We start from the raw sequence: 11,567 nt of genomic DNA, 5'->3' as shown, positions 1-11,567 counted from the left end.
AGTCGACACAGCCACGATCCAGAAAAACCGGAAGGCAAAACGGCTGAGTAACGCGTCCGTTAATGACTCAAAATTGATTACACAATTAATTTCCCAAACAGCAAAAAGATAAGCTTGGCTCGACGAGATTCCCGCAACCCGCGGCGCGTCGTGACGTGATGTGTCGTGTCGTGACGAGGCGTGGCGTGGCGAGGCGGGCGGCGGAGGAGGAGGAGTGCGCGAGGGCTCTCTCTCTTCTCACTCACTTACTAGGACTAGAACAGCCCACCTTATATACCACTCCAACTCTCTCCCAACTAGCAATGTGGGACTAAACTTTAGCCCCCACTAGTGCTGCCACTGATTATTGGAATGGGCCATGTGAGTTTCAGAATTTGATAATGGGCCATGGGCCAAAGGCCAAATGCTCACAAATTCCAGCAATCCCCCACAAACTCTCATTGGCACATCTCATCAATAAGTTTCCAGAACATTGTTTCATATACCGGTATGTCGTGGAGACTGTTAAGTTGAACTTCCACTTAAAGCTTCATATTACACTAGATTGCAACTTGGATAGTGGACTATGCCTTGAACTACAAGTTTTCTGCGCACTAGCTTCATACAAAGCCTAGACCGATACTAGGCTGCCGCGAGGCTTCCTCGCGGTTTGGAGCTTATACGTCATACTCCAGGGCCTTTCATGAGTTTACTAGAGAGCACCCAACTCTCATAGATTGCGACGTTTAACAATCAGACTCATATAGGTGTGTTCTTCAAAATATGTTCTGCAGGACAACATCTCTGCTAAAATAAGCCACTTAGAACACATTAAGATAATTATCAACCTGCCATGCAGATTAGGAGAGTATTGCATCTTACGGAGTGATAAAATTGCTATAGGAATATATACTCTCCTCCCAGCTGACCAACAGCTTGTCTCCCAGTTCTAATTCACGGGATCTCCGATCACATAGAGTGGGTTACCACCGTGGGCAGCTTATAGTGCGGGTCTCATACCCATCTCCCTCGATGCATTTTCTATCACATTTCGTGATAGTCCCTTTGTGAAGGGGTCTGCCAGGTTTCTAGACGTATGGATATAATCCAACGCTATAACTCCGGAGTTTCTCATTTTCCTGACAGTTTTCAATCTCCTCTTCACATGCCTTGATGACTTCATATTATCCTTAGAACTGTTTACTTTGACGATCACAGTTTGATTATCACAGTTCATAGGAATAGCGGGTATTGGTTTCTCAACCACAGGTAAGTCCATCAAGAGCTCACGAAGCCACTCTGCTTCAACAGTGGCTGTGTCTAATGCGGTGAGTTCTGCTTCCATAGTTGACCTCGTAATGATGGTCTGCTTGCAAGACTTCCAGGAAACAGCGCCACCTCCAAGTGTAAACAAATAACCACTTGTGGCCTTAGTCTCATCAGCATCAGATATCCAATTTGCATCACTATAACCCTCAAGTACCCTTGGATACCCAGTATAGTGAATGCCATAACTTCATGATGCCTTTCAGATAGCGCAAAACTCTCTCAAGAGCATGCCAATGAACATCTCCAGGTCTAGACACAAAACGGCTGAGTTTACTTACAGCAAAGGAGATGTCAGGCCTCGTTGCGCTGGCTAAATACATAAGCGAGCCAATGATCTGCGAATATCGCAATTGATCTCTAGCAATTCTTTTATTCTTACGAATTATCACACTAGGATCATAGGGCGTTGGAGAAGATTTGCAGTCGCTATACCCGAAGCGACTCAGGATCTTTTCCACATAGTGGGACTGAAGCAATGTAATCCCACCATCGTCATCCTTCAGCAGCTTGATGTTTAAAATCACATCAGCTACTCCCAAGTCCTTCATCTCAAAACAGCGAGATAGGAACTCCTTGACCTCCTTAATTACAGTAAGGCTGGTCCCAAATATCAATATGTCATCGACATAGAGACAGAGAATAACTCCCTCGCCCCCACCATGGCGATAGTATACATACTTGTCAGCTTCGTTTACAACAAAGCCTTCAGCGGTTAAAGTTCTTTCAAACTTCTCATGCCACTGCTTAGGCGCTTGCTTAAGCCCATACAAAGACTTCAGTAATTTACACACCTTTCCTTCTTGACCATCTACTACAAAACCATCAGGCTGCTCCATATAAATTTACTCTTCAAGCTCTCCATTTAGGAAAGCAGTCTTAACATCCATTTGCTGAACGAGAAGACCATGTGAGGCAGCCAAGGATAGTAGCACTCGAATGGTGGTCAATCTGGCAACAGGTGAGTATGTATCAAAGAAATCTTCACCTTCTTTCTGGGTATAACCCTTGGCCACAAGACGTGCCTTGTACTTTTCAATAGTACCATCAGGCCTAAGCTTTTTCTTGAACACCCACTTGCATCCTACAGGTTTGCACCCATAAGGACGATCAGTAACCTCCCAAGTTCCATTAGCTAAGATGGTATCCATCTCGCTACGGACAGCTTCCTTCCAGTAGTCAGCATCCTGAGATGCATAGGCTTCTGAAATAGAAGTGGGAGTATCATCCACGAGGTACACAATGAAATCATGACCAAAAGACTTTGCAGTCCTCTGTCTCTTGCTCCTTTTGGGAGCTTCATTGTCATCCTCCACAGGATTATCAAAGTGTTCTATAGCCATGGTAGGTTCAGGAAATAGTTTCTGAGTAGATGAACTGGGCATCTCCTGAATTGATGAACTAGACGTTTCCTTCATAGGAAAGATATCCTCAAAGAAAGTCGCATCATTCGACTCCATAATTGTACCAACATGCATGTCGGATACCTCAGATTTTACTATCAAAAATCTGTAGCCAATGCTATGAAATGCATATCCCAGAAGAACACAATCCACGGTTTTTGGTCCAAGCTTGCGCTTCTTGGGTATCGGTACATTTACTTTCGCCATACAACCCCAAGTTCGTAGGTAAGAGAGTTTCAACCTTTTCCTTTCCCATTCCTCAAACGGGGTAATGGTTTTGTTCTTTGTGGGGACACGGTTTAGGACATGACATGCAGTCAATATCGCCTCCCCCCACTATGCCTTGGATAGACCCGATGTATCTAACATGGCGTTAACCAAATCAGTTAGAGTACGGTTCTTTCTTTCGGCCACCCCATTTGACTGAGGTGAGTAGGGAGGCGTCCTCTCATGGATAATACCATGTTCCGCACAAAATGAATCAAACTCGTTGGAAAAATACTCTCCACCACGATCAGACCTTAGCCGCTTGATCTTTCGATCAAGTTGGTTTTCTGCTTCAGCTTTAAAGATTTTGAAGTAATTAAGAGCTTCATCTTTAGATTTCAGGAGGTACACATAACAATATCGAGTAGAGTCATCAATTAAAGTCATGAAGTATCTTTTCCCTCCTTTTGTCAATTCGCCATTCATTTCACAAAGATCCGAATGTATAAGCTCCAGCGGTGCCAAGTCTCTTGCCTCCGCAGTCTTGTGAGACTTACGTGGTTGCTTTGCTTGCACACATACTTGGCACTTGGATTTCTTGACAATAGCAAATTTCGGAATTATATTCATATTTGCTAGCCGCGTCATGCACCCAAAATTAATATGACAAAGTCGTGAATGCCAAATATCGGACTCACTATCATTGCAAACATGATTAATAATTTGAGTACATATGTCTGACAGAGATAAGCGGAACAAGCCTCCGCACACATAACCCTTTCCAACAAATTGTCCACACTTGGAAATTACAACTTTATTGGACTCAAAGACCAACTTAAAACCATCTCGACATAAAAGCGATCCGCTAACGAGATTCTTATTAATGGAGGGAACGTGCTGCACATTCTTCAGCTGGATGGTCTTTCCCGAAGTAAACTTCAGATCCACCGTACCAACACCACGAACAGAAGCACGTGAGCCGTTTCCCATCAGCACGGAGGAAGTCCTTGCAACCTGATAAGAAGAAAACATAGACACATCAGAACATACATGTGTATTGGCTCCGGTGTCTATCCACCAATCAGGAGAATTACATACTGAAAGGACAGTAGGAGAAATACCGTACCCAACGTCCTTCATCTCAGTATCAACGCCAATAACAACATTTGCGGACTTGCCGCTATTCCCACGCCGATCATGGCGTTCTGGGCAATCAGGAGCCCAGTGTCCAGGAGCGCCACAAACATGGCAGTTCCCTTTCTTCTTATAAGGAGTTTTCCTCTTGAAGTTGGTTGAGTTTGAGGCTTTGTTCTTCTCGTCAAACTTGCCTTTTCCATTGTTCTTATTCTTGGACTTGTGGGATTGGAAGTTTTTCTTCTGTACCACATTGGCACTAGAACCTCCCTCAAAACTACGAGCGCGTGTGTCCTTTGCTCTCGCCTTCTCTTCCACATGAAGCGAGCCAATGAGATCCGAAACGGAAAACTCTTGTCTCTTATGTTTCAGAGAAGTAGCAAAGTTCCTCCATGAAGGAGGAAGCTTAGCAATAATGCCACCGGCCACAAATTTGTCCGGTAAGGTACACTTAAACTGCTCGAGTTCTTTGGCAAGGGACTGAATCTCATGAGCCTGCTCAACCACGGAGCGCTCATCAGTCATCCTGTAGTCATAGTATTGCTCCATGACATACAATTCAGTGCCAGCGTCCGAGACCCCAAACTTGGCCTCGAGCGCATCCCACGCATCTTTGCCATGGTCGAAAGCCATGTACGGGTCAACAATGTTGTCCCCAAGAATGCTGAACAAGGCCGCCTTAAACATGGCGTCGACCTTCTCAAACTTTTCCTGCTCCTCTGCAGAGAGAGGCCCCTCAGGTGCATCTGTGGCGCTAAAACAGCCTAGGTTTGTAAACCATAGAACTGCCTTTGTGCGCCACCTCTTGTAATGCATACCATCAAAGAGGGGAGGTCGAGTAGCGGCAGCAACGCTGCTTGAATTGATTTGCCTATAATCAGATTTTTGGATTATTGAATATATAAGCAAATATCCATATGAAATAATCCGAACAAGTAATTGATAATTCATGGCTATGTAAACAAATAAACTAAACGTGCAGTCTAGTAAGATAGATGAACAGATCACATCTAAAGTAGAAAAACCGATCGCATCTACCGCATATACTAGAAGAAAAAACTCTAACAGAAACTGAAAGAGAAACGACAAGATCACATACTTCACAGCAGCGTCGTTGTCGCCCATGTTGAGGTTGTCGAAGAAGTCGCTGAGGTCCGGGAAGAAGTTGTCGGTGTGAAGGAACTCGTCGTCCGATGACGACGTCGTGATGCCAGTAGTCGCGCCTGAGCGCTCCCCAAAAACCTGATTGCCCCTCACCCGTACAGGTTCACGAGAGGCAGGGTTCCGGAGGCCTAATGTCCCGGCAGTCGGTGCACGCCGACGGACGGGATGAGGAAGACGAAGGCGGCGGCGCAATGAACTGGAAACAGGTAGTCGCATATGTGTTAATTTCCGAAACAGCAAAAAGATAAGCTCGGCTCGGCGTGGCGAGGCGGGCGGCGGAGGAGGAGGAGTGCGCGAGGGCTCTCTCTCTTCTCACTCAGTTACTAGGACTAGAACAACCCACCTTATATACCACTCCAACTCTCTCCTAACTAGCAATGTGGGACTAAACTTTAGCCCCCACTAGTGCTGCCACTGATTATTGGAATGGGCCATGTGAGTTTCAGAATTTGATAATGGGCCATGGACCAAAGGCCAAATGCTCACAAATTCCAGCAACAATTATCGTAAGCTGTAACACTATTAGCAGATGCTGATCGACAAAGGACGCGCTTTCACACACAGCACAGCACCATACGCCCAAGTTCTTGTTGGAAGGTAGAAATATCTTGTCATTCCATCAGAATAAACCAAAAATAACACCATACATCTGTCTAACGAGTTACCAGGAGTACATCCGTCTTCGGAGTACAAGACATCCATGATCCATCGACCAAGAAAACTTCTAACTAGGTCTCCTGAAATTTGCTAGGGAAAAAGAGCACATGGGTAATGATATTGTTCAATGCGCGGATAGTTTGTAAGGCTTTAACGGGCAAAGCCATTTCCCCCCGCAAAAACAAAATAAATGTGCTAGATATGTAAAACGGCACATGGGTTTTATACAGTTCATTCAGCGTATGCTTACAGGCAAGAAGCCAACCTCAATTCCGATGTAAACATACATGATCATCATTCCAATAATGGTTATGCAGGCCAGCTCTAATCAGAATCACCTACAGAATCTCGCTGATATATAACACACTTTCAGTTATTTAGCACTGTAAATAGGGACGCCATTACCATTGCAAAGCACAAGACGGAAATTCTTCAGACTTGCCTGCGTAGCTAAATTACTGCTACTTCTCATCAACCTATTGCCTCTTGAAATATGCTAAAGAGAAACAGGGCATGCATTGCGTACTATGACGATACAGTCAATTCCGTGTATGGTATCTATTATATACTAAAAGCAAAATGAGGATGTATAATAGTGGAACCACGTTAATCCACATCATCTGAATTAATGTGACAGTTAGATTGAAAAGTTACGGTTAGGATTTAATGAAATATTATTAGTTACGTAGCATATGTAACGTGCCAGATTAGTCAGGTAACGTATTTAACGTGCCAAATTATTTGCAGGCGTAACATGGGTTCATGTTGAGAGGATATATAACGTGTAGAGGCGGGACTCTTATGTACTCTCCTGGAATCGTATAAGTAATAACAGCTTATATATATGCTATCTACCTTGACGTTGTATCGTATTTGTGTCAACCCAAAAAAAAATGAACGTGGTGGTGGTAAGGTGTACAGCTGGTAGGATACGATCAGTTTGGCAAATAAAAAAAGTTAAATTGCTTACACATGAAACAATTTAGGACAGTACTGGGTGTCCTCTAGGATTGATTTTCCAGCCTCCTGGTTCCCACACTGACAGGTGTCCTTTTTGCTGACATTGAGGATTTTTTTTTGCTTCAGTAAAGCAAAAAACGGTTTACCACAAAATAAAAGAAAGTGGGTGAGCTCGCCGGTAAGATCACCGGAGACTTGCCGGAGACCTTGCTGGAGATCGCGTATCAAAAAAGGGTATCGTCAGAGACATCGACGGGGAACTCGCCGGAGAACTCACCGGACACTTCGCCGGAGACCTCGCCCGAAACCCCTTAGCAAAAATATTTTGCAATTGTAGCAAAACCGCAGAAAAGTTGTAGCAAAAACAATGCTATCGTAGCAAACTCGAGCTTATCGAAGATATCGACAAAGAACTCACCGGAGACATTGTAGCACAATATATGTACTAAAAAAAAATCAAAACAACAAAACAATTGTAGCAAAAAACAATTCAAGCATCGCCGATCCCCTAGACAACAGCATCACCGACCAACGTCGGTAGCATCTTCGGATGTCGATGGTAGCAACATTGTCACACTTTTGCAGCGACCGGCGCTCGGAGTTACATCCATATGGCCGATGGGGAGGAAGGCGGCGGCCCTACGTCAGCACGGTCAACGGCGACTTGCCCTGACGACCTCGGCTTTGGGAGGAGGACGCCATGAGCAGGACCATGGAAGGTAGAAGAGGCCATGTGAGGTCTAGGACGTCATGCCGACGGTGAGCAGAAGGCGATGCCGGCTTTGAAGTCGACGACACGGAGACGCGCGGGGCAGGCTCATGGAGGAGCGTCCACAGCCGGAGAAGGGCCTCGCCGCGTGTAGGCAAGAGCCTATAGGGGTCACGGCTGCAGGTTCCAGGGCACGCGGCTGCGGTAGCACGGGAACGCGGCGCGGCGGCTAGGTGGTGATTGTAGGCACTGCAGAGGAGCAGCACGGGGCGTGCCGCCGTGGGGAGAGGCAGGAGCAACACGCGGTCGTGAGCGCGGCGGGGCGATGTACGGAGGAGCAACATGAGGCCATGGTCTGCGGCCCTTGTGCCACACCCCGCCGGTAGCCGTAGCTCGGGAAGTATCCATTGGGGCATGCAGTGAGGTGCACGGTGGTTGGGTGAGGGGGTAGGCACCAGGGTCGGGCGCACCGGCGGCACATCGGATGATGTCGCCCATGGAGCTTGGGCAGCTCTGCTCTCTCACGCATCATGGGAAGAAAGCAGTGGGGGAAGGAAGCGATAAGATGATCGCACGCTACATGCGGAGGATGGGAAGGAAGTGACCCCGGGGGGAAACAATCATTTTCCAACAAATTATATTAGCCATTAGATCTGTTTTCAAGGCCATGATTTAATTAACAGATTTTTTTGAAACATAATTTCAACAGGTCACGAGTCCTATAACTTGAAAATTTCTAACACGCACATGTCCATCTTATATATAAAGAAACTAATCGTATTAGGTAGGACGCGCAAGAACTGTTCAGTCGTTAAAAAAACTCTAAAACTTATTGATACTTACTTAAGCCACCTCTAAAATTAACGGGCGATGGAAAAAATCCAAGCCGATATGTACGATCTAATTTTCGCTTATACGCATGCTTGCTACGATACGACATACGAGTATTTATGTACGACATGATGTTAGTCTCACGGGAAAAAATATGAGATGCTGTAAAGTTCGACAAATTTGTAGATACAAACATAAATATATCATGGAATACATTCCCTCAATTAAGTATCACCGTATAATATAAAACCTATTTTTTAGAAACTACGAATAATACAAAACTTGAAAACCATTTTTGTAGATGTTAAATTAACCTTGCATGTTTTGGAAACGCATATGAGACCTAAGTCATCGAACGCGCAATGATGCTAGAGACACCCTCATGTTGCCTAAGCCGTCAAAATTTACAATCATGTAAAAAAAGTGACCGATTAAGATGCCAAGTCGTCCATGATAGTGCAGACATGTTTCATCAAACGAACAATATAAGGGAGCAAACACGCAAAATGAATGGTTGAATAATAGGTTTGACTTAGCAGATTTAGGAAAGTTAAGCGTAATATTACATCTAAATGGTATGATAGTGTTACTGATAAGTAAATATATTACTAAAACATGACAATAGAAACTAACACTGATAAATTAGTGATAAAAGGTATAACAAAATTTGTTTAATAATATATATAATGGCCAAAGTTGTATATTGCGGATTATCCATGTCTAAAACGTTATGTATTTCACAACGTGAGAGGGTCACATATTTTTTCAACAAATAAAGGAAACAAGATGTAGAAAAAGATCATATAAATGTAGAGTAAAATTCATAATCTTTCGTCGACCTATATATTAACGAAGATTTTTTAATTTTACCTTTTATTAAGATTTTTTTTGTTCCATTAGAATGGTTTTAACATCTTATGATCATTGCTCAAGAAAATCGTGTGTACTTATCTATATGATGGTTAGCCTTCAATACTTACTTAATGTCACATATAAAACCTACTGGTTAGGTCATGGTCTAAACTTTTATAAGTTCTATCGACCCATTTAAGGTCATACACGAACTTCACATATATGTTCATTAATGTATTGTTTTGGTGATACATTATAATCTGTCACACATAAATTAGAGACGATCAAAGATGTCTTCTATGCATGTGATATACATTTCATATGTGTAAATAATTTATTTTTATTTCAATAGAATTTGGAAACATATTAAGATTTCTGATTATTTTTGACACACTAAAGAAATCTTTATAGGTGATTCCCTCGCATTTGCGAGGGCCCCTGTGCTAGTGTTAAAAAAAGTAAAAACCAACTGCCATATCTGGGCTAAATAACGGCATATTCCCTCCGCAATGATTAGTACTTTTGACCAATTCGTAGCCCAATCGCGTACAACAATCGTGATTAAAATATAATCACAAGTTCAATCTATGGCTCAATAACCGGCCAAGATTACTCAAGCTCTGATGATTAGAAGCCTATAAATAGGAATGCTATTGCCATTGCAGACAACACCACAAAATACTACAGACTTGTCTACCATATAGCCACTACTCGACTTCGGTACTCTCTCGCCCATGGAGAAGCATCTTCTGCTTGTTCTCATGGCCTTGTTGGCTTTCGCATTTAAGCTCTCCGTTGCACAATGGACTCCTGCTACTGCTACATTCTATGGTGGCAGCGACGCTTCGGGCACCATGAGTAAGCTTTCTGTAGCTGATAATACAACACATGAGCTTTCTCCCCGGTTTGGCTTAGTTGTCGTGGCAATCCTCCTCGAAATAGGCTTTCGCCCCGCTATATTAATATAGCAACCAACCGATACAACAAGCACGCTGGGGCTGCAGCACAACCAAGCCCAAAAGAAAACACAAGAGAAAACAAAGAGAAAACAAAGCCGACAATCTGCTAATGACGGCGGCCTATTTGTAATTGAATTTGTGGCTTCTCCCCTTAAGCTTAATACAAAACGCGCAGGTACTCGAAAAAAAATACAACACATGAGCTCCATAGATTGTTTGGATTTTCCTGTTCTGAACATGATGCATTTTACATAACAATGTAGGTGGTGCGTGCGGGTACGGGAACCTGTATAATGCTGGGTACGGGACAAACTCGGCTGCACTGAGCACGGCGCTCTTCAACAATGGGGCATGGTGTGGCGCCTGCTTCACCATCACCTGCGACTCGAGCAAAACACAGTCGTGCAAACAAGGCACGTCCATCACCATCACAGCAACCAACTTCTGCCCGCCCAACTACGCCCTGGCCAACGACGATGGCGGATGGTGCAACCCGCCGCGGCAACACTTTGACATGTCACAGCCCGCGTGGACAACCATCGCAGACTATCAAGCCGGCATTGTGCCCGTCAACTACAGGAGAGTTCCTTGCCAGAGGAATGGAGGCATGAGGTTCACCATCAATGGGCACAACTACTTTGAGCTTGTGATTGTCGACAACGTCGGGGGCAGCGGTGTGGTGGTGCAGATGTGGATTAAGGGGTCCAACACCGATTGGATGGTGATGAGCAGGAACTGGGGTGCCCTCTGGCAGAGCGGCGCATACCTCAATGGCCAGAGCTTGTCCATCATGGTAAAGGCTGATGATGGGCGGGTCGTGACGGAAAACAACGTTGCCCCATCCAACTGGTGGTTCGGTGCCACCTACACTTCCTGGGTGCAGTTCTAACATCGATCTTCTGTGGTTGATGCATGGATAAGAGTCCTCATATAGTCAGCCTAGACTGTCTCTAACAAGGTTTTTCTTTTTTTTGCAGTCTAACGAGGTTTTTCGTTGTAATTTTAGTTATTAACTAGCAGGGTGGCCCTCGCAAATGCGAGGGCAACATCTTCACTCGTTAGTTATTTTTGCCAATTATCACATTCATTATTTTTAATCATGTATACTAATATTATATCAATAAGATATGATATGATTGTGTAACCACCAAAGATATCTCACAAAAAAAATTACAACTGCGCCGAAGATACACACTCATGTACGCATAGCCCACAATATAGCCTGGTGTGAATATATTGGGACCATGTCTTGTTATTTGTTCAAAATTTGACTATCAATTTTCAGATTTCGGATTTTAATCAGCAACATTGATGTACTTCGAGTCTTTGTATATACACGCTCATGTACGTGTAGCCGCTAGTGTAGTCTGGCATGAATATATTCGG

At 44.1% G+C, this 11,567-nt stretch overlaps 1 protein-coding gene across 2 annotated transcripts; it reads left to right on the top strand.

Moving 5' to 3' along the window:
- The first annotated feature begins 9,910 nt into the window (after positions 1-9,910).
- Positions 9,911-11,070, top strand: LOC127293448 (expansin-A8-like). 2 transcript variants are annotated; one of them, XM_071818463.1, is made up of 3 exons: positions 9,957-9,977; positions 10,011-10,080; positions 10,445-11,070. In XM_071818463.1, the coding sequence occupies exons 1-3, from the start codon at positions 9,957-9,959 to the stop codon at positions 11,068-11,070; spliced, it is 717 nt and encodes a 238-aa protein (XP_071674564.1). The 2 variants fall into 2 exon arrangements, with proteins under 2 accessions (XP_051179036.1, XP_071674564.1); XM_051323076.2 differs by having other exon boundaries at positions 9,911-10,080.
- Positions 11,071-11,567: the final 497 nt, after the last annotated feature.

The sequence above is a fragment of the Lolium perenne genome, chromosome 1 (assembly GCF_019359855.2).
Source record: "Lolium perenne isolate Kyuss_39 chromosome 1, Kyuss_2.0, whole genome shotgun sequence".
Taxonomy (NCBI): domain Eukaryota; kingdom Viridiplantae; phylum Streptophyta; class Magnoliopsida; order Poales; family Poaceae; genus Lolium; species Lolium perenne.
This window is presented reverse-complemented; position numbering and strand designations above follow the sequence as displayed.

What these genes read in the sequence shown, in the direction of transcription:
- LOC127293448 (XM_051323076.2), top strand. Translation starts at nt 9,957, where the DNA reads ATGGAGAAGCATCTTCTGCTTGTTCTCATGGCCTTGTTGGCTTTCGCA. An exon ending in CGACGCTTCGGGCACCATGA is followed by an intron (nt 10,081 to 10,444) that starts GTAAGCTTTCTG and finishes ATAACAATGTAG; the next exon opens with GTGGTGCGTGCGGGTACGGG.